Consider the following 23,757-nt stretch of genomic DNA (forward strand, 5'->3'; position numbering starts at 1 on the left):
CACTCCAAAAGATCTAGAAATCTGTTTTAGAAGTGTTGATGCACCTCCATGGCATGTTAAAACCATAATTCATTAATTCTGTTTAATGAATAAACAAATAGTATGTTTAAACACACTATTATTTAAAAAAACAATTTTCTATTTCATGTAGCTATCTGTTTAATTTCTAAAAATGTTATGTACAGCTCATATACTCGGTAAAAAATAGGCCTATGAATATAAAACCAATACTATCTTGACAGATTTTTCTCAGAAATAATTTTTCAAAATTGAAATGAACACTGTGGCATAATACTGACGTTATGGACTTTTAAGAAATATTCATAAAATAGGAAGATCCTACCAACTTTTCACAATAGGGGTTTTCTGTCAGTTTAAATTACGACGTAATTAGTCTGGCTCCTGGCGTCTGCTCGACCTTCAACACTCTGTACATACATGTGTTTGGTCTTAATAAAGTATAATCTACTACAAAATTACAAACAAACTCAAAATATGCTTAACCTAGTTATATCGATATTTATAATAATCAGCGACATCTATTAATGTTATCAACTGTTAAGTAGTAAGTCAGTCTGTTTGTTATTGTTGTTGATATACTTACTTTTGAATTTCATTCGCTTACTTAGTTCTGAATTAACATTCATTACTTTTGTTGATTTAACAATTTGATTTTATTGATATTAACAAATCTGCTGTCAAAGTTTTGTTTTGAAATAAAAGCTTTAAACTTAGATACTTGAACTTAGATGAAAAAATAACACTAGGTCATTCTCCTTCCTGTTTGAAATTTGTTACGTAAGAATCTAAAAGAAATAAAATATATGCTTGATCTGTATTGATTTCAATTTTTCATAACAATTTTTACAATAATAAATACTCACAACTATAAATACACACATAAACAATTTTTAAGAACGCTTTTTTTTATCTTATTTTAGTGTTTGTTTTTTACCAACTAGGATTTATCTGGTCTGAAGCCACTGCTTGATGTGTGCTTCAAAGCACGACCCTCGGTGTTAAACCTACTGACTGGCTACCAACTAGGAGATCACCCCAGAAAAGATCCGGTCATACACTGCCTGGTTACTGGCATGACTGATATCACTTTCCTTGTCGGATTTTGCATTCTGACCTTTTGGACAATCATAATTACAAACAAACACAAACTGTACTGTCGCCTTTAGGCGTTCAAACGTTTATTTGTACCTACAAAGGAACTATTTTCTCTATTAGTAATTTCTATATTTTGGTAATCATCAATTTTGGTTTTATTTTAAAATTTTCCTTTTTCCTTCGCACTGAATATATGTTACAAAATAATAGAAATATTTAAAAAGCAAGAACTAGTAATGTACTTTAAAAAACAATTTTATTTAACGGAAAGAAGTTGCTACTGGTTAAACGGCGATACAAAGCGACACTGAAGGTAAAAGAACAAGTATACAGAATCCCAACATTTATTTTGTATCTCATTTGTAACACCATTCAAAACAGATGGAAACCCCTGAGATCACAATGCAGTCCGTAGCCAGTGCAACACTAGTTGTATAATGTAACATCTCCCTTCTAAAGAGGAGACCACAGGGATGGACGTGGCCGTTGTCCCGTCTGGACACCTTGTAGTTCTAATAAAATTATGTCTGAATATCATCTGTACATTCACCTGAAATTACACTGTTTGTGCCCAAATTTCAATGTTATCTCTCCATGGAATGGTTTTCCAAGTTTTGGTGACTTCAAGTCATAATAGTTTACGGTAAAGAAACTGAGGTAGTACAATCCGCCTTAGGTGGCCATTCACCCTAAACTGCAGGCTTGTGTCAAATTCCAGTCAACTATGTTAATTCACAGCAACTTCAGCCCGACTTTGGTAGCCTTATACCTTAAACTGTGATGCATATGCGGAGAATCCACTGACTAGGGGTGTTTTTCAAAGCTTGAATGTTTCTTTAGTTTGGGGTTGTCAATCAATCCACCTTTTGTGACCTTACAGCTTCAGCTGCGATACCTCTGTCCAAACTCTACTTAAGTACACCAAGGAATGCTTCGAGTTACTGCGTAACGTTTGCCAATCCAACGTCATTCCGGATAATTGAATGAAATCAAAAGAGAACAGCCTTAAGATTTCCGCGAAATCCTATCGACTATGCAAATTATAAAATGTGGAAAGATTTAGAAAACAAAACTAATACTTTACTTTAAAAAACTATTTTATTTAACGGAAAGAAGAGACGACGAGTTGAACGGCGATCTAAAGCGATACTGAAAGTGAAATGAGGATAGAAATAATGTTCACCTCTATTTTTAGATATCTCACTCGTAACACTATTCAAAACAGATGGAAACCCCTTAAATCATAGTGCTGTCCGTAACCAGTGCAGTATTAGTCGTATGATATAACATATATAGCAATTCCTTTTTTGGAAAGCACTGACTTTTTCGAGTTCTACCTTCAGATTTCTTCACATCCTGACTTGAAGATTTCTCATATCATGGCCATCTTCAATAATTCGTGGACATACATAAAAACGATTACGACATTTATAATAAAAACAAAATTAGCAGCACTAAAATATTTATTTGTCTAGTGCTAGTAAACTGACTGATTAGTAACTGATACTTGCCTTAGCGAAAAAGTTCATTGAGTTAAGTTTTTTCCTATATTTTAATCCATTGCCCTATATTTAATTTTGGAAACTTTCCACAACTTTGTTATGAGCCTTCACATATTTATTACAATCTTCTTGGTGTTTTTGACCGGAATGTACCGGATAATATTTTTTGTATTGATGCATAACCTTTATACAAATCGACGTTTGACGAGGAGGTATGAGGTGTATGAACACAACAGAAAAAAAATAACTATTTTCACACATCGATTTCTGCAACTACAATATTAAAGTCGTCAATTTCGACTAAATATTAGTGAGTGTTGTTTAGGCAAATAAGTGCATAAGCGGGAGTTCAAGGGAGGTGCAGTGTGGGTGAAGCCGTGAAACCGTTACCATGGAAATCACCAAGTATTATCTTAGCTTTGCGCAAAAAAAAAGACATGGTTGAATCCTTTCCTCTAAAATCGCCTAACGTAATAAATGAATGGCCCTTGATGGTGATGCTGCTCCGTCATATCCCTACTGTGGGTTTCGGTATCAACTAAATTTTCAGTTTTCAGAGTCAGTCAAGTTTTATTTAAATATGCTGATTTTGATGTCAACGGCCTAGAACCAAAAATGTTCGATGGTAATGAATTGCAAAACATTGGGTAAAAACCTACTTCAAACTCTGAAAGAACATTCAGATTTTAGCAATTGATAAATCACCTATTTCCGGGATGTAAACATGTTTACATCATCGCAAGCACAAAAGGTCGTGAATTAGTACAGAAGCCAGGTTAGTGTGGTAGTTATATAGTATTCTTGTAAATTTAAAATAAATAATAAATAGCGAGTAACACACACAAGGACATCCTCTTGCATGATAACATTTAACCACACGTTGCAAGAGTTGTGAAGATACACTGTTGCAGTTCGAGTGATAGGTTCTGTCGCTGACGGTATCACCATGCTGCCATAAAAATAGGAAAAAGTTGTTGAGAGTAGTGGAAAATATTTTAAATAATATGTATTCTCAGCGTTTTCTCTATATTATTCTCTGCATTTTTTCAATACAAAATTGTATATAATGAAAAATGATATTAACAAATAAAATAAATATAAAGATAACATTAAAATAAAAAATTACCGATCTGGCACAAGACAGCAGAACAGTCCGAAGCCTAGTAAGAGAAAAATCCAACAAGGAATAACATTCTCAAACACGCCAGTAATCTGATTTGGCATGACCGAATATCTTTAAGATGTTCTCTAAGTTTATCATTCGCCTTAATACCGAGAAGACAACGCTAAACCACATACAATTTTAATAAGATTCTGAGATATATGCGAATGGGAAGTTTTGCTCCACTGCATAGCCTGTATTTTGTCCCCTTCTTTTCTCATTTGACCCAATCCGCAAAAGAGTTTATTTAAGAAAAATAAAAAATATATTTTTTAAATTCTTCTAAATACCAAAAATAATTTAAATTAATTATTGCATATTTCTAAGCCTATTTCTAAGTTTATTATAATATTTCTTGTATTTAAAAGCACAGAGAACATATATATTAGAACTCGTTGTTAGAACATAAACTTAATTAGCATATACTAATATAACATACTCCCACTCGTGCACTCCACATAATTTCTTCAAGAGATTTCTGTCTCCTCAATCTCTTGAGAAGTCTATCTTCAGTTTATAACTCTATCTTTATTTCTATTTAGAATAGGTAAATTATCACATCCGTGAACAGGGTAAGGTTGGAAAATATTTGCTAAGTACTCAGCAATTAATTGCACCTTTTCGCTATAATTTTTTACCCTTTTTTTTGGAAAATTGATCATTTTAAGTTTTTAAACCGTATTCCAAAGAGAATATTCTTTATAATATTAAGGTTTTTATCATTTACTATCATCAATTACAGCTGAGTGATTCTAGGTGATTCGAGCAAGCTTTCTGTGAAAAACAAAATTTAAAAATAATTCGCCAATGAATTGCTTTAGAATAAAATATATGTTTAAAGAATTTTTATACTCATTTTTAAAGAATGTAGATTCCTTATTCACAAGTTTAAATTCCCCCATATTTAATTCTGATATGCTATTCTAGAAATATTTCGACGAAGACAAGACAGAGGGAGAGACAATTGAAGATGACACTAATCAAATACCGGCTGATATAGTTTATGAGCCACGGATCAACGTTGAAGAGCCAGCCAATAGAGACGAACCAGCAGAAACCGAGATCGAAGAAAATCGTGGTCACGGGGAACACGAGAATTACCAGTTTAAGGAAGGCGAAGAATTCCCTCACAGTTTCAAGTTCGACGAGGTACCGTTGGCGGATGATCCCAGTGAATTCGCGGTGGGTCCTTCCGATGCCCGATTTTTCAGAGATTCAACAATCCAGTCTGGTATATGTTTTTTTTAAATAATATCTTTCACACGTCCTGACGCGACAAAAAAATAAAATATAATAGTTTACTTCAGTATTGGTTTTTTAATGACAATTTCGAGAATTACCAAAAAACGAAAACATTTTAAGCAACATAGGCAACCAGAGAAATACCCTTCAAGGTTGATAATACAGAAATAATGAAATAACCAAATATCAAATTTGTATTATATATATGTTATTTTGATAATATCTTTCCTACATGCTGATCAATAGCAGAAAAAAACAATATCTAATTACTGTTTTTTATAACAATTGTAATAAATGTCAAAAACCACCATTATAACCAATATAGGTTAAGAATACAAATATAATGAAATATCAAATTTTTGTTTAATTCATACTGTTAATATACTCTTTATAATTGAATTATACTTACATTTCTTAAAGCTGTATGTTTAGTTGCCTATATCTATCACTTTTATTAATATATTTTGTAAACATTTTATTTACAGAAGAAGTTACTTTAAACCCAACTAAGGATAAAAATGAACCAAATAACTTGAGAATATTTCAATCTCACCCTAAAGTCGTTTCGAGGAGCGATACTAATCAACCTATAGCAACTTTTCCATTGAATCAGGAATTATCACAAGGGTAAAGCGAGTATCCACGGCTAAATAACAGCCTTCTAATTCATTCGGTTTTTAGAAACTCGGATAAGGATGTAGAAATGGTACCATTTAAGCCCGACGTACAGACCGATACAGCAGGAGTTTACATCATCGCCGTTGTGGCAGGGATCAGTGCAGCAGCTGCCGTCGGTCTTATCGCTGTGGGCATTGGATGGTACAAGTAAGTTAAAGATCCATTTTGTATGAAATTTGTGCACGTAGTTTTTATAAGCTAGAATAGGAATCCCCCTAGGGTCTAACTAGAATAATGTTTGAGGGCTGTTAAGTGGTTTAAAACAAAAAATTTCAAAATTAATTTATAAGTATTAAAAGGCACTACAAGAAGCATTAAAGTTATTGTTTGATATAATTACTCCTTTCTCATCGTAACCACCTTCTAAAAAAATATTTTAACAAAATCATGTCCAGAAAGATTATTAACACACCATTTTTATATATAAAAACTCAATTTACATATTTGTATTCGCAAAATTCAGAAAAGGAACAATAATTTAGCTTCAAATTTCTACACAACACTATATTTTATTAGGGAAATGTTGTTACGTATTTTATGTTCAGAAACTCTAACAAAATTGAAAACTTATAAGCGTTTAAGCTGACCTATAATTCGTCAGTCACGTTGCCATGGTAACGGCAACTTTTAGACGAAACATCACATGTGGTGTAATTGTGATACCTGTCACATGAAAACTTGGGGAAGTTAGGTGCGGCCGTCATCTGTACGTCAATACAGATATCTATTAATAAAGATATTTCTAAAAATAAAAAACAAAGACCGTTTTAATTTATATATTAGATATTCAGCCTTTGTGGAAACGTCATTCGGATTTAAATCTAGTATTACTTTGGTCACGCAACATAGCAGCAGCCTTCTCTGCTGTTAGATCCCTTTGGGATTGCGCCAACATTTCATAGCCAACCATGAATTTTTTCACCGTAGCTGATCGCAACAGTGGTGGATAATAGAGTCCATGAAATGTCCAATGGGATTGGTCTTCCTTCAACTGTTCACCCGTAGGGGCGCCGTGCCACCCCATAGAGTATGGAAAGTTGCACTTAAAGAGGTTGTCATACTTAGCAACTAAAACCTGAAGGATTTTGGCCAAGGCTTCTCTCTGAATGGAATCTGCGTCTGGAAAACGCTGAATCTGTCGTTTGGGTAAGACCATAGTTTCGAAAGGCCACACCGCCCAGTATGGTACCACCACCACCCATTCCTCGTTCTCGGTCACTATCCTTTCCTGCTTTTTCAATTCTTTTGACGCATAATCCTGTAATAAAGGTCTCCCGTGTTTCTGGTAGTATTTTCGTAGGTTTGCATCTTTAACTCTGGCCTCGTTGGGAAGGAACGTGGACGACCAAATTTGACAGTGAGGATGAGGGTTGGAACAACCCATCATCTGACCCCTGTTCTCAAATACCTGTACCCACAAGTACTTTTTACCCAATTCTTCGGTCTGTTTGATCCATTCGTTAACGACATCCACCACTTCTGAAGTGGACAGGCTGGAAAGATACACGTCCGAGTGTGGATGGTAACACATCACCTTGCAATTGCCTCTGGCGCTCCTGGTTTGAAACAACTCATCGTCGGAAGCCTCTGGTTCTGGTCCGTCTTCTAACAGGGCCGGAAAGTCATTAGAAAAAACATAGGTCGATTCGTAATTGGGAGTGACTAAACCAGAAGCTCGAGTGACTCCTGGACAGAGGGGATTCTTCGGATCGAATCTGGGTGTTTTTTCAACCGCCGCCTTCTCGGTTTGTCCACTCCATGGCCTTAAGGCTCTATGTGGAGACACAAGTAACCATTCATCCTTTAGGGGATTGTAGCGTAAATGTTGATGTTCTGTAACAAATGTTAGAATTACGCAAAAAAATGCAATAAATAAAAAATAATATTTATATATTGATAAAAATTCGAGTTTCTTATGTATGTAATCGTAAAATCAGAAAAGTAGCTGACATGAATTGTTTAAAAAAAATAGCATCTTAACATACCTGTATACTACTTGTGTATACTAACTTCTGTATTTTTTCTATTCAGAAATTACAACGAAAACTCGGCCACAAAACTAAATGTTTTAAGTTGATTGATAATTTGCCATAATAACCGTTATCATATAAACCGCCATTATGGAAAAGTTATAATTAGGGTTCGGACAGATTAATCTTAAATATTATCTACTAAATACTAATGAAAAGTGGCATTTCAAATGTTTTGAAGTTTTATAATACTATGTATTGAATCAAATTAAAAATCATATTATTATATATCTGATAAATAATTAAATGTATTATAGATATATTGTTTATTGATTTTATTATTTATTGATACATGTTTTTTCTTGCTATTTTCGCATCGCATTATTTTCATTCATTTGTTTTCAAATACGACAAAGATTAACAATTAATAGAATACTTTATTAGAATACTTTTATTTACCCCCTTAATATTCGGGTCTAACGATGAATTAATATTTCAAAGATGCATGTGACATTTTATATTTTCTATATCGTTTTCAGTTTATGTCAACTGACAAAATAATTATCTAGTTCTGTGAGGGTTATGAACAGTGATATTGGTGTAATGACAAATAGTATTAGACCCTTGCATGTATTTTGATCAACAGCATCTATTCTAAAAATTCGAAATATAAATATAAACAACTGTTAAACAACCTAACCTAACTATTGCATTTGATGGTTTTAATATTATCGTAAACAAAATTATGGTTTTGCCGTTTAGTATTAATGTGTTATTCAGTACATACAAGTACATACATACTTTAATCGTGGAACGCTCAAAATTTATTTTGTTACTTTTGTTGACTGATTTATAAAAACACACGAATTGATTGAAAGTTACATTTCAAACAATTGAAACTGCACCATTTCATTGTTTGGCAAGCAAAAAGGAAAAGATTTCTATGGTATATTGCAACTAAGTGAAGATGAAAAATTGTTTGTATTGGAGAACATCTTCCTCTTCGGTATGTCATAAATCAGTGTTTGGCGATATATCTATTCTCGTTTTATAAATACCTGGGTCACTCTCAATTGGATTATTCCAATTAAATTTCAAGGGAATCAAACCACTCACAGCATCTAACATATCTATTGCTGTATTGCTTCTTACAATTAACTACAATATATATGATACAACAAAATCAACCAGGTGAAATTTAACTACGAAACTATATCTGCTTCCAAAATGTGTATGTTTCATAATGGCGTATAATTTCATACCGTGGCGAACATAGAACCATACCTTAGGAAAAATGATATTTTTTAAGAACGTTGCTCCAACAGATGTTCAAATGATGGGATCATAAATAAATCGAATTTTTTCCATGAAATAATTAAGATTCGGTACAAGGCGATGCAGTAAAAAATATCCGAAAAACGGTACGCTATAAAATAAATATGCATTTACAGAACGTGGGCAGCACTAGCCGTTTATCTACTAAAAACTCTCTAACAAATTCTAACAGCAAAAAGTCCATAACCTGTCCAGGGAATTTATCCACATCGACACTGAATTGGAATCATGTGACGAAAATATTGCTGTGCATATGGTGGGCGCGCAATTTATTACAAGCTGCTAAAAGCAAATTGAACTGTTACTGAAGATATACACTAATTGAACAACCAAAAAGAAAATTTGTTACAAAAAGAACAGGTTTAGCCAATAATCTCACCACATGTTACAAGTGTTCTGTTCTAACTCGAATAGGAAGTTATGTCATACTCGAGCGTACTCATCAGACATAGCGTCTTGTGATTACCGCTTTTCAGAGCGAAATATAGTGCGAAAATATATCTGTGACACGGTTACAGTATTACTGCAAGAATTAATGGTTAAAGTTAATGGCAATGTTACCAGAAAGATAGGAAAAAGTTGTAGAAAATTGCAATGCCTCTACTGGTAGGTTGCAACTTATGTTCCAAAAAAGCGATCAACAGCTACTATACATATGCTTTGAAAAGAGCCTACAGACGATATAAATATTTACTTCTTATAAATAATTTTACTTAACTCAATGAAAACATCAGTCTTTCCCTTGCCGATCAACCTATCCCACATTCAGATACTGTTAGTTTCTATTTCATACCAAATTCATGAGTTGTAGGTAGATATTGAAGAAAGAAAGTGGAAAAGAATGAAAACATACCCTTTTCAACTTTTAACATTCTGTAACCTTCATTTTGAAGAAGATGATCAACCGTATAGACCGAGTCATCGAAATTGAGTGATATCATTGGGGGTCTTAATATGGTGCTCAAAAAGGCCTCCTCCTTCTAAAGTGAAAGCTATAACAAGAGAGAATAGCCAAAATACAATCTCTTGGTCCTCTAATTGATTCTTTATAGGACACCTGCTAGGTTTTTTGAATAATTTTGAATGTAAACGTAATAAAAACTTTAAATGTTATTAAGAGATGAAAACTTTCCACTTATTTAAGGTGAAAAATGTTATAGATAACGTAAATTAGGTTTAATTGAATGCATTTTTGTCGCATTTTTTTTGTTTAACTCAAAAATAATAAACATTAACAATGAAGTAAAGCAAACATTTTTTGTTGAGCAGTTACTAAATAATACATTTAAAAAATATAAATGGTTATTATACTATATATGTTTAATAATATAAAATAATTATATTTATTATTATATCGCCACGCCACTGAGTCAAGCTTATCCTGGAAAATATATCATTAAGGTGAATTAAAATCCAATTGTAATTTTTGGTTAATATTTATTCCACTTGTGTTATCATAATTTAGTTATCTAATACAGTTTTTTACACTTTCACACTAATTAAAAAAGTTATTTCACTGGCTAACCTCATAAAAAAACGTGAAGGGTCTTATATAGACTTACCGTTTGGATTGAAGGCCATCATATGTTGTTTCTATCACGAATCTATCAAAGTAAACGACTGTTTTATTATTTCGAAAATTATAACTTTTGTACGAGTAGATTGTACATTTGAAACAGTATTAGCCACGAAGCTGTATAAAGTGTTATAAGCCATATCAACTACTTGATATTGTAACAAGGGAACACGTGTCTGTTCAGAAGCAATTGAACGCTTCTGATAGCAGTGACGGCGGCAAATTTATTTACTAAACAAATATTAAATAACTGAAAATGTAATTTTCGATTTCTAACTTGTATTCTGTGGAAGTAATTCTCTATCATCAATTGTTTTTGTTTTATAAATTATATAATCATTTATTAAATTACTTAAAAAAATGTATATGTATATATATATATATATATATATATATATATATATATATATATTCCGTATATTTCGTTTTGATTGTTTCATTTTTACTTTAGATATGCTTAACACAATCTTATTTTACAATTTAATTACGTTTTATTACTTTACTCCTAACACATCAGTCTGTATTTCCCAAATTAATATTAAATTAGACTATTTAAACTGAAGTTAAGTTGCTGTAGTTTGATTGGCTTCAATGTTCTGATAATATGCGCCTTATCCACTAGTTATTTTCTTTCCACGTTATATTGTTGTAGTCTTAGGTAACCTCGGCCATTTGTTTTCAAGACCCTGATGTAATTTTTCGTTGATTATATAGCGATAAACATTGGTAATTAATCGAACAATACTTTTTCCGCACCGTTGGATTACTAGTCCATTTGATGTTTTAGTGTAACCAGTTTTTATCACCAGAAGTCCAAATAAGCCTTACATTTAAATGATAATCCGATATTTCCGACCTTATGTCAAGTTGAGGGTATCTTGCGACTAACCAATACAGTTCCTTAGGTTCGTCCATCGATCGATTTTATTTCTGATCTACTCTGTATTTTGTTCAGCATAATAATGTGTTGAAAATAGTTATAACAAATATCAATGTATATTAGTCAATAAAACACAAAATTCATAATGGGCTATGCTAAAGGGAGCAAAATAATGAACTCGTTTCAAAATTATAAAATAAATATAGTAGAGTGCGCAATTAAATTCGAAAGGTAATGACAATTAAAGATGAGCGTTAACAATTCGTACTATCTAGTGTGTGTCTAGACATACAAATTCTACTATTCTCTAAAGGTTTAATTTGTACCAAAGGAATAACCATTGTCATTATTTCGTAATGCTCGCAACTGATAAATGGCAGCACCGATCCAAATAATAACTTTTTGTGGATGCAAATACATGAGCATAACAATTTCTTAGACCCATTACATTTTCATTGTTAGGCAGTGTTATAGATACGCATGCCAGGTGTGTTGGTAATTACTTTTGCAGTTTTTTTGATACATATGGCATTTTGTTCTACTGGCATTAACCTCAAACTACACAACTTACGCTTCGCTAAAATAACAAAGTTATAAACATATAATTTTTTGAAAATATCGAATTTTGTACCTGAAAACGTGCATTTGCAGCAAGAAATACTTTTATAGGATTGTTAGTTGAGGCTTACGGTGAAACTGTTCATTCCATAAGAATATGTGAAATATGGTTTTGGAAATTCAAATGTGGTAATTTCAAGGTTCAAGAAGAAGAACATCCTGGTAGGCTCAACACGTTTAACGATGCGAAAAGTTGGATGTGGAAGTTATTGGATGAAGACCCACCACAAACTTAAAAATAAGTGGCAAAAAAGTTCATTGTTAGCCGAGTAGCGATTTATGAAGGATAAAAAGAGAATTTGTTGAGTCTTCTTATTGAGACTTATCACAGCGTGTAATTTACCGTTCGGAATCGCGACTAATAGGAAACACAAAGGATAGGTCAAGGGTCTTTTTAATTTCTATAAAAGATGGCTCGGGAATGCTATGAAGACCTTTCTTAATTAAACATCGTTACTCTGATGCACATTGATGCAACATGACTAAGGTAGCAGAGTCCGAATACAGCGAATTAACGTATAATGCTGGAAGTATCGGATCGGAGTAACACCACTTATGGGTTTGGACCAAGACAGATACTTTATTTACATCGTTAATCTTTTATAGCATTTTGAACAGCCTCGAGACAAACTACAAAGTCCTCTACTTGTTGTTCTTCATCTTTTCTACATACTAAGAATTTGCTCTTGAATCATATATTTAACAGGTAGTTCCCTTTATTCGGTGATTGAGTTTGTGAATTCAGAGACTAATGACATCCCTATCTTTCAGTGTGATTATTTTTGACATACCGTGAGGTAAAAATCTTCAAAATATACAGTTTTTTTATCCTTATAAATGTGGGTAATCGAGACCATACTATCTATACGAACCATATAGGAAAACAGAACTTACCATAACCCTAATATATAAGGAATTGCAACTGGTAGTTTAATTGCAACTGGTAGTTTAATTGATCTACACAGTGAAGGGAGAAATGCTCTCAATACACCTTTCGAAGTAGCTTGTTGTATTTGATCTGACTGATTTAGGAGGCGGTCGAAATGAAGTCCGAAATATCTGATTTTTGGTAGCCACGAGATGGAAACTTTTTCGATAAGTAAATTGGTTTCAGTAAAGGAACATTTGCGGTTCCAAAATTTGAGCCATTTGATTGTTATTTTCAGCTACCCTTAGAGATTAAGGCGAATGTTTTTGAACGATCGAGAGTTTAAAAAGAATTCAGCGTCATCCGCATAGAACGCGGACTTTACCGTTTCAACTTTAGAGATATCATCCATGTACATATTGAATAGCACCAGAGCGTGTGGAGAACCTTGTGGAACTCCAGACTGTCCATCCTCCTACTTGAAAAGAATTATCGACTTTGACTTGGAATTATCAGTTTTCCAAATATAATGTATCAGGTTTACAAGATCACTAGGAATTCCAAGCTTTAGTGCCTTAAATATTAAACCATGATGCCGCATTTTGTCGAAGGCCCTAGTTAAATCCAACAACACTGCTCTCATGATATTTACTTCGCCGCTAGCCTTGCAGCTTGATAGATTGACGAGTATTTGGATCGAAATTCAAACTGCTCGTCTTGTGATGATGTATTTCATTCTCACAGCTCTCTCGACGATAATAGTAGGAGAGTGGTAATAATAGGGAGGGTGGTAAAATGTTTCCTTCTTTCGAAATAACAGTAATATGGTCATATTCCCGCGTGAATATGGAATTTGTGATGTTTGTTAGCTCAATCAGTTGTTTCTAAGCAAGATTTTGTTGTCGAGCGGCAATACCGTTGGGACCCGGTGCTATTCAGAGATTGAGCTTCTGCGGTATTCTTGCAATCATTTTTGGATTTGCAAAGTACCCTCTCAGAAAATCAAACGGAAAAACGGTACCTACATTGGCTATCGCATTAGTGACGCCTTGATTTTCATTAGTGTTGGGAATTTGATTGACATGGTTGGTCAGACAGTTGGAAAGACGTTATTGAATATCTATATTTTAGTTGATAATTCAATAAATAATAAGTAACTTAATAAGGGTTATTGCATTATAGCAGAACGTACGTCTATAAGATCTTTAAAACCTGCATTGGTAAATCAGTGACGGTTTCAAAATAGAGCGCGGTATTTCGAACTCGAGTGATTTGAGCGAACTGTAAACCGAACTATGTTATCGAACTGTTTACCTGAGGCTGAAGGCTGTCCCAAAGCCTGTTCAGCATAACAGACTTTTAATTTTTTTGTTACATAATATGCACGCAGCCTATAAAAATGCGGTTAAAAACATTTCCTTCCAACTATGATGGTTTTACCAACGATGGTTTATCTGGACTGAACCTTTAATCTTCAAACATCGTCCTCGGTATTGAACCTACCGACTGGCCAGTGACCAACTTAAAAACCATACCAGAAGATATTCGACCTTACCCAGCCTGGTTACTGGCGTGACTGGGACCGTTATTCCTTGTCGGATTTTCCACTATTGCCTATAAAGACATTTACAATTACTATCACAAACATAAAGTACATCCAGTTCCAGCAAGAATCGATTTTACGACTACCACAACAATTGGGGGATCGTCCTGTCAAGCCGGCATATGATCTTTTTTTGGTCAAACATTTTTTTTATTAATTTCCTAGATCGTCAACAATTTGCCCGTGGGCAATAAGTATGATTATATGATTTCAGTTATATAATATAACTATCCTGACATGTAGTATATCACTTCAGCAAATGATCTAGTGTACAACTTTTAATCTAAATCTTATTCTAGATACTATTCTAACTTATTTTAAAGTCTATCCTAACCTATTCTAAAAACTATTCTAGCTTATTCTAGAGATTATTAAATCTCACTCTATGTGTCTATTAATCGGTTCGTATGGCAGTTTGCGTTTGAGTCTACGCACTTCACTATGCGCTAATAGTCTTTCAGAGTACTTCGCACTGACAGTCCCGATCACACTCGTTCACACTATGGGGATATCACGCTAAATCAGTTTGTTGGATACGTAATATGGAGCATCGACGATGACTTGCAACACTTTATTCTGGAACCTCTGGAGGATATCTATGTTAGATTTGCTAGTAGTACCCCACAGTTCGATACCATAGGTTCAAATTATAATTTAGATTTACGCCCTATCAGCCAATACATTTGGTTTAGTTTAAGCCCAAGCTGCTTGCGTTTTGTAACTATATGTTTTTTCCATGTCAAACGTCGATCGAAATGCATTCCCAGATAGTTAACGTTGTCTGCTTGCAGAAGTTCATGATTATTAAGTTTTACTGATGGACATATTCTTCTACAAAGGATAAGGTCAAATGGGAAGATTTTGTCTCATTTGCTTTGATACGCCACGTTTTCAGCCACAATTCGACTTTGTTAAGATGAAGTCCGAGGTTTCTTGTGGCTGATATTTTGATATATATTAGGTGTAGGTCAGTGTATTCGTCACCCTGTTTGACAATAAAATGTATTTGTTCTGTTGTTCCGTGTTTATTACGGAAGTCTCTTAATGTATAATTTTTCGAATAGTTTAGAGGTCACAGGTAACAGGCTTATAAGACAATAAGGGGAGACGTCTTCTGATTTTTTTCCAGGCTTAAGTGTCATAATGATTTGAGCCACTTTCCAAGTGCTAGGAAAATAATTAAGTCTTAGGATGGCATTAAATATGAATGTTATTAATTTGATGCACTTTCATGACAGTTCATTTAAGATTCTTTCAGTTATTAGGTCAAAACCAGGAGCTTTTTTAGAGTTTATTTCTTTATGTATTGTTTGTTTTGCTTGTTTAACAGTAAATTTATCATGGGGCAAATCCATTTGAAACGGAGTGCTAAGAAAGTCAACTATGTTATTTTCTGTTGTGTATATTTCAGACGGGTACGGATTAAATACTGTTTTTAAATATTTAGAGAAAACTTCCACTTTATCTTTATCATTCCAAGCCTAGGTATTGTTGCCAATTTTAATGGATGGATTATGTTGTTGAGGTGTTTTTTTTCTTACTTTCTAGAGAGAATATTCCCTTGCATCAGTTGGCGTTAAGTTTTCTAAATAATTTTGAATTCCTTAATTTTGTTCCTTATTTATCTTTTAGCTCGTTCAGCTCTTTTATGGCCTTGTTGAAATTTGTCTTGTTTTCTTCTGTTCCAATTTGTTGCCAGGTTTTTCACAGTTTTCTCTTTTCGGCAATTTTTTGTTTAATTATAGATGAAATATAATTAAACTTTTGATATGTCGCGCAAGTCAAACATCAATTTCAAAATTATCCCGAAACAAGCAACATCTCAAGGTCTTGATATAAAATGATTTCACTTTAAATAACTAAAAATAACTTCAATTTCAATAATTATATTATAAACTGATCCACACAATTGTTAACTGCTACTCGCGAAACTTCTAAAGTTTATTTCGGTCGGGCCTGCACTGGATCCTAAATATTTATCAGAATTAGTTGTAATTTGTTGGTTTCTGTAGCAACATCAATATCGTCGATATCATCGTTTCAACCGGCAAGTGGATTTACGACTCACGTGGATTAGTTAATAATCGTCAACGGTCCAGACAAGACTGTCAGAAAATCGCATAATCGTCAGTGAAATGATTATTCAATGTATGATTATAATGTATGAAATTAAGTCATGTCTGTATTAAATAGTAACGAGTGATGAAAAATGAATTTCTTTAAAAATTCCCATACGAAAGGAATGACATGGTGAAATATGGTCGCAAGACGTATATTAGAGAAATATATTATACATAATATATTATTAGAAACTATTAACGATCAATGTTAATACTACCGATAACATATGGTCAATTTGAACTGATTTGAAAGACATCATAAGATGATTTTGCTGCATAAAATACACCGTCTCATACATCAAAACACTTCGTGGTGAAATCACTTCGATGTGAAGTTTTAATGCACCTGCCATACTCTTCAGACCTGGCTTCATCCGATTAACACCTTTTCACATTGATGGAGCACATGCTTGCAGAACATTAATTCACTGATTTCGAAAAAGTCTAAGATCAATTATTAAGCCAATAGAATAGTTTGAAAGGATTTTTTTAATTGGAAGTTTTATTGTGAAAAATCGGTACAATGTATTTTATTCAAACCATTATCCGTCGATAGCCGCTACTTTTTCCCATCTTTCAGGCAAGTTACAAGATTCCATCTCTAAAGAACGATGTATCTCTTAAGAGTATCTACGAATCGACCCATTTTTTGCTATCTTCGTCAGAACTGAAGCTGTGGGTAAGTCACGCAGTGGATCACAAACGAAATGTGGTATAGCGTTATCATGATAAAGAATAACATTAGTGTTTATTTGCTAGTATTCCGACCGTTTTTCGCGCAGTGTTCAGCTCAAACGCATCAATTGTAGTCTATAGCGATTGAGCATTGATGATTTCATTAGGTTTTAGCCACACCAAAACTGATCCTATCAAATACAGATCATTAGCTTGGAATATTTGACTGTAATGTTGATGCATGATGAGTAACAGTGTGATGCAAAAAACGTTTCCGATTTTCAATGTATCTTGGATTCAATTCATACGACACAGAATATTCAAGCTTTTCTTGTGTTATCTGCCTTGTTCAAGGCTTCTTATGTTATTTTCAACAATTTTACATATTTTTCTTGCGTTTTACATGTATCATCATCGAGTAAAGTCTTCAAATCCTCGTTTTCAAAGCTGTGTGGCTATTCAGAACGCTTTTTGTCTTCGGTATCAAAATCACCTCTTCTAAAACGTCGAAGCCAATATTCACATGTTGAACTCTATGGATCATTGTTGTCATACGCTTCACAGAACCTAATGATGTTCAGTCACTATTTTCTTCAAATAGAAGTAAATAAGTAAAACTGCAAATGCGATTTACTCAATACAAATTCAAACATTTTCAATTAAGTAAAAAATTGTAAAATGGTCTTATGAATTATGGATTTCATTCCATTTCACTCACCAAGTAATATTCGGCATGCTGATTACGCAGTCGTCTGCTAAACTGAATTATTTCATATAGTTTCCGAGATATAGACTATGGAAATTTTACATTTTAGGCTCTGTTTTTTCCATATAAGCCAAAATTGTAAAATGATCTTATGAACTATGAATTTTGTTCCAATTCACATACTAAGTAATATTCAGCATTCTGATTACGTAGTCATTCGCCAAATTCAATTATTTCTTATCTTTTCCGAGATATAGGCTATCGAAATGTTTTTGTTCACACTTCAATAAAACGACATACTTTAACATCAGTTACAGTTGTACCCGATGTGATTTAATACCCAGAAGCACAATCCGTTATAAATCCTCTAAAATTCATTTACAGGCCTGAACCGAAAAAACAAAAAGCAAATTCAAGACGTGGTAGCTTATTTCTATAGGTAAAGAAAAAAATATATATAAAAGAATAAGAAAGTCTGGAGCAGTTTCTTACTTTCCTTATAATTCACTATTACTGCTACAAGACATTGCTCCAACATGACATCCATTTCCAATAAGGAATTAAATTAAAAAATTTAAGTAAAAAAAATAAAATATTATATTAAAAAATAAATAATAAAATAAAATATTAAAAACCGCCAGAGTATGCACAATCGACCTGTTCTTATAGAAAACCCCCATATAAAAACGTAGATTAGTTGTTCACACATAACACCTCAGATCTAACATCTCCAACAATGGATAAAGCACGATATTTTAACTTATTGGCCTCTACAATAAAAGCAGAAAATGTATTCTCCTACAAATCGAAAAACAACTATGACCACTTCGTTGGCTTGCCATCAAAATTCTATCCCGAAAGCGTCCATTCGAAACAAAAGCCAATCGCCCGCCCCCCGGGATTTATCGGCAACCATGAATTCCTCAAGAATTTTGGCCGAGATAAGGACCGAATTTATTTGGGATCCTGAACAATCTGATAAATCAAACTGTTCGGTTGGCGGTTCCGTATTAAAATTATTTCAGCAATTCCGGAATGATATTGGCCTTTTTGTTTTTCGACACGGAATAGCTTCACATTCAAATTTACACTATTTCATTTGTCAGCTTCAAAAAAAGTTTATGTTATATATTTGTGTATAAGTGTTGAGCGAAACACGGAGAGATCCAATTGTCTTGAAACCGAACGAAAAAAACGTCCACGAAAAGAACAATATCGGAAAAATTTCGAAAAAGGAATTTAATTATATTGTAATGAAGAAATGACTCACCCTGACTTTAGTTAATATACATAACAGATGCCTGGAACGTAATAAAGTTTGAGAAGTATGTTGGATATCGTCTTATTATGTCTGAGTAATAAATAATCTAAGGCGGCCTTGTTCTATATAACCTAAAATTTATCATAGATCTTATTGAATTAATTGGATAGAATTGTCAAACCAAATAAGTAATAATAATGCAAAATTACTTCCATTTAACTTAACGATATTTTGAATTGTGATGCAACCAATGTTCATCCAAGGAAATAAATAAGGTTTTTAGTAACATAAGGAACAGAAAATATTCCTATAATTTTTATTATAGAACCTTTTCAAGTTTATCTTAGTCCAAATCTTGAAAGTGTATTAATTATAATAATTATTGTATCGGAATAAACTTTTGTTCTATAAAACCTACTTTTATTTTGAACTTGTATAATCACATTCTTTCCTGATACTAGAAATATTAATAAACAAAAACATGTTCCTCTAATTAAACTTGTTTTGCAATTAACAAGTAACAAGAAAACAAGTAATATAAATAGAATATAATAGATATATACGTTTTTCTTATATAATATACCTTATAATAATATTTTTTATAACATCTTTATTAGATAAGCTTAGTATAATCTTAATTACAAATTAATTTATTACTACATTTCATTTGTACATGGATTAATTCACAAGCAAGACGAGTACGAGAAAATAGATCAATATGTATTCCTCAATTATAAAATTATATTAACTTTATACACTTTATATAAGTTCGTATGGTTTGGTTCGCTTCAACCTCCTGACATCCTGCGCGCTGTCCAGCAGCTGTATTGCTTCCATGTTAGTATGATTTAGTAATCTTCTTTCGTGTTTCAAGGCAAAATCGAAGAACCTTGTTATGACAGCGTTGGGTGACTAGTTGATTTGAATTTTTAGTGCAATCCCATATGTGCACCCCATAGGTCCAAATTGGCTTTATAATTGTCTTATAAATCAAGTTCTTTGATTTTTAGATCAAGTTGAGATTATCTTCCGACTAACCAGTACAGTTGGTTCTAATGTGTTTTGCTTTTTGTCTAACGTGATGTTTCCAATTAAATTTACTACCGTCAAGCTGGATTCCAAGGTATTTAGCTGATTCTGCTTGAGGATTCGGGAATCCATTGAGTGATATAATTAAATTTTTATTATTTCGCCGCAATGCAAAATGAACGTGGAGAGATTTGGAGCTATCAAGGCACAAGACCATGAATCTATACGTTATGCTAAAATCACTTATTGTCAAAATATCGCAATGTTGCCACATCAACTTTGAATTTTAATTAAATTTAGCTTTGATATATAACAAAATTCTAATCTAAATAATGTAAGTGGTAATTGTTAATCCATAAAATTCTCGTAATATTCAGGAAATATCATAAATAAATGAATGAATAATAAATAAATACATAAATTAATATAATAAATAATATATATCTAAACAAATAAGACATAAAATACACCAATAAATACATATATAAACCAGGCAAATTTTGTAAGCTGCATTGTATCTCTTTTTAACTGGAATAAAATCAGGAGGAAATATTCTCTGATTTTAAAACTAATTTAAAATTGCGATAGGTAAATACGACATCATGACGTAAGTTCATTGATATTTTGAATAGAATATATGTTTATCAGGCCAAGTTCGCCAAATTGTCTTCAACTATACGTTTTAAAGCTGAGGGATTTTAATTTAAAACACACAAATTAATTTTTGTTATAAGAAAATGATTTCATATTTTTTACGGATATATTTTTTTATTCACACACATACATTTTTTTAAAATATATTTTAAAGTCTCCTTTTACCAACTATGGGTTTATCTGGACTGGACCTACAGTTTAATGTGGGCTCCAAACCACGGTCTTTAGCATTAAGCCTACCAACTGGCGAATGACTAACTTTAAAAATCATCCCAGAAGACATCCGGTCTTACCCAGCCTGGTTACTGGCGGATCATTTTCCTTGTCAAATTTTACACTTTTGTCTAGGACAATCACAAACATAAATTTACTATGCCCCAACAGGATTCGAACCCGCGGCTATCGCAACAGTAGGGGGACCGTCCTATCGCCTTTACCACTGCGCCACCAAGCCAGCTATATTTATTTTTGATATATTTTTATAACACCTAATTTTCACCATAATAATATTTTATAGACACACTCACAAATTTCAGGGCGGCACAAGACGGAGTACAATCTTTAACCAAATTAACCCTAACATTATCAAATGATTGTGGTGAAATTAGGCTGCTAATTAGAAACAGACGCGAAGATCATTATAAATGTATTCAACTGTTTATTAAATTTACCTGCGGATGTCAACGCGGCGTTCGCTTTTGAATGTAATCATCCCCGAATAGCGACGAAGTAACTGACTGAATTTAGACGAACTAATAAGTATAAATCGTACTTCGCCTTTGAAATAAATAAACTTAACAGCAAAACTTTCAAAGTAGCAAGAACAAATAATCCACTCGTTAATTTTAATGGTTCATTTATGTAGTTTTTAATTTATTTCATAACAAAATTTCAATATATTTATTCATATCCCGTAACAAACCGTGTTGCCTATGTTTTCAATTCTCCAAGGTACACCAAACTTATAACAAAATTTGGGTTAATCTAAAATCGATAGGAAAATGTAACAATAAATACCGTGTAGCCCCTTAATGGCATTTTTATAAAGTGTGTTTTTTTATTAAGACTGTATTTTTTGCCAAATTCATATCATTAGTTTATTTAATTATCTAATGAATTATGAATATTGCTAATAATACGGATAATTTTACTACGGAGTGTCACTGTCACTATTAAATATTTATTAGGATATTCCATTTGTGTGTTGTAGTTAGTTTCATTATTATTTCTAGTATTAATTCTACTGTATTTCCGTATAAAATTGTTTAATTATTAATATACCAGGTTTGTACCCTCTTTGACATAATTGTATTAAAGAACTTTCTTAATATAACTTTTCCGACGTAATTAAGCTGAAAACGTTGTTGTTGCTTCCACCGTAAGATGTTCCCAATGTTTTATAACTCGTTGTAATTTTTGTTGTCCGTTTTTGATTATTTAATCACTCTCATTTAAATAAGCTAAATATAATATTTATATATAATAATAATGTGGTCACAAGATAAAGAGACACAGATTGCGATCTCCCATGCATAAAGTTGTTACCATCTTAACCACATGAGGGCGCGCAAAATATTTACCATAAGGAGAAATTAAAAAATTGGATTTTAATGAAATATTTTATTTAAATACTACCGAATATTTGCAAAAATTAATTTTAATAATATATAACTATCTAATCTGGCAAGTGATAACTTCTAATGACGTTTTAATTGTACATTTTTATTGCATTAGTATTGTAAACTAAAAAACTATAAATAAAAAAAGTTTGTCCAAAATCTGCTTAAAAATATTAAATTTAAATTTACTAAATATAAGAATGGCATTGGTTAGAAAAGCCCTTTTTTATTTTTATATATATTTTCACATTTATACAATTGGACACTATCCATATTGTATTTTTTTATTGTGCTTTACTATCATATTTATTTTTGATCCACCAAAATAAACTACACCTAATTATTATTTTTCTGATTACATTGGTTCGCTTAGGATGTTATAATCAATTTAAAGAGAGTACCATTTGCTGATATAACATATGAATGAGAATTTTTGTTAAATTTGGTTTTGTACATTTTTTTGTCAATAAAGAAGTCTAGTTTCGCAAACAATGAAATTAAAATAGGTCCTTGGTGCATTATATTTGTACTTATTTCTATTTTTTTTTAATTTCTAATATGGGCTGAGTAATTCTAATAAAAGCTAATTCCAATATTTACCTTGCAAGAATATTTTTCTTTTTAGTAGGTTATGGGAAATTATTAGTAATTTGAATTTAATTATCGATGTAGATTTTCATGAAAGACCCTATTAAAATTATAATTAGGAATTGCATCTTGATTAAGCAATGATCTTCCATATTTGGGTCCGTAATCATCTGGTCTGAAAAACAAAATCCAAACCATTCTCTCTGAAACCCCGATATAGTAGCTCATAAGAGATTCTCCTAGCTTATAATTGTTTAATTTTAAAAACTGTTTCTGCGCTGGAGCACAATCTTCTGAAACATAATTAATTTTATTAAAACCTTGACATTCTGGAAAACAATGCTCTTATTATATTTTGCATATAAACCAATAATATTTACCTTAAGGGCTTCAAAAACAACGTCATGACAACAAATAGAAAAAATTTCCTTAAAATTATACACCAAAATAGAAAAAAACAAATATAAACTGACGCCCAAGATGCCTGAGACACACAGTGAAAATATGGTTACGAGCGTGTCAATTTAAGATAAAGGTCAATTGAAAAGTCCCCGG

At 32.4% G+C, this 23,757-nt stretch overlaps 2 protein-coding genes across 2 annotated transcripts in view; one reads left to right on the forward strand and one right to left on the reverse strand.

The window, feature by feature from the left end:
* The window catches only part of LOC143198696 (uncharacterized), a 90,290-nt gene that overhangs the window by 47,945 nt on the left and 18,588 nt on the right, over window positions 1–23,757 (forward strand). The window contains exons 5-7 of the mRNA XM_076408055.1: window positions 4,708–5,011; window positions 5,508–5,649; window positions 5,704–5,847. Of these exons, the coding sequence (XP_076264170.1) occupies window positions 4,708–5,011; window positions 5,508–5,649; window positions 5,704–5,847 (590 nt within the window). The remainder of the gene's footprint in view (window positions 1–4,707; window positions 5,012–5,507; window positions 5,650–5,703; window positions 5,848–23,757) is intronic.
* On the reverse strand, window positions 6,463–10,740 carry Galt (Galactose-1-phosphate uridylyltransferase). The gene is made up of 2 exons (XM_076406889.1): window positions 10,568–10,740; window positions 6,463–7,533 (listed from the first exon to the last, which is right to left on the reverse strand). Exons 1-2 carry the CDS (start codon window positions 10,587–10,589, stop codon window positions 6,506–6,508), a joined length of 1,050 nt encoding a protein of 349 aa, XP_076263004.1. The 5' UTR covers window positions 10,590–10,740; the 3' UTR covers window positions 6,463–6,505.

This window comes from Rhynchophorus ferrugineus, unplaced genomic scaffold (genome assembly GCF_030347505.1).
Source record: "Rhynchophorus ferrugineus isolate W39M unplaced genomic scaffold, kcgeb_rfMv2 rfM6, whole genome shotgun sequence".
Taxonomy (NCBI): Eukaryota; Metazoa; Arthropoda; class Insecta; order Coleoptera; family Curculionidae; genus Rhynchophorus; species Rhynchophorus ferrugineus.

Excerpts from the sequence above, each read along its gene's own strand:
- Galt (XM_076406889.1), bottom strand. The coding sequence starts at position 10,589 with ATGATGGCCTTCAATCCAAACG. Across the intron at positions 7,534-10,567 it reads GATGGCCTTCAATCCAAACG|AACATCAACATTTACGCTAC; the intron begins GTAAGTCTATAT and ends CATTTGTTACAG.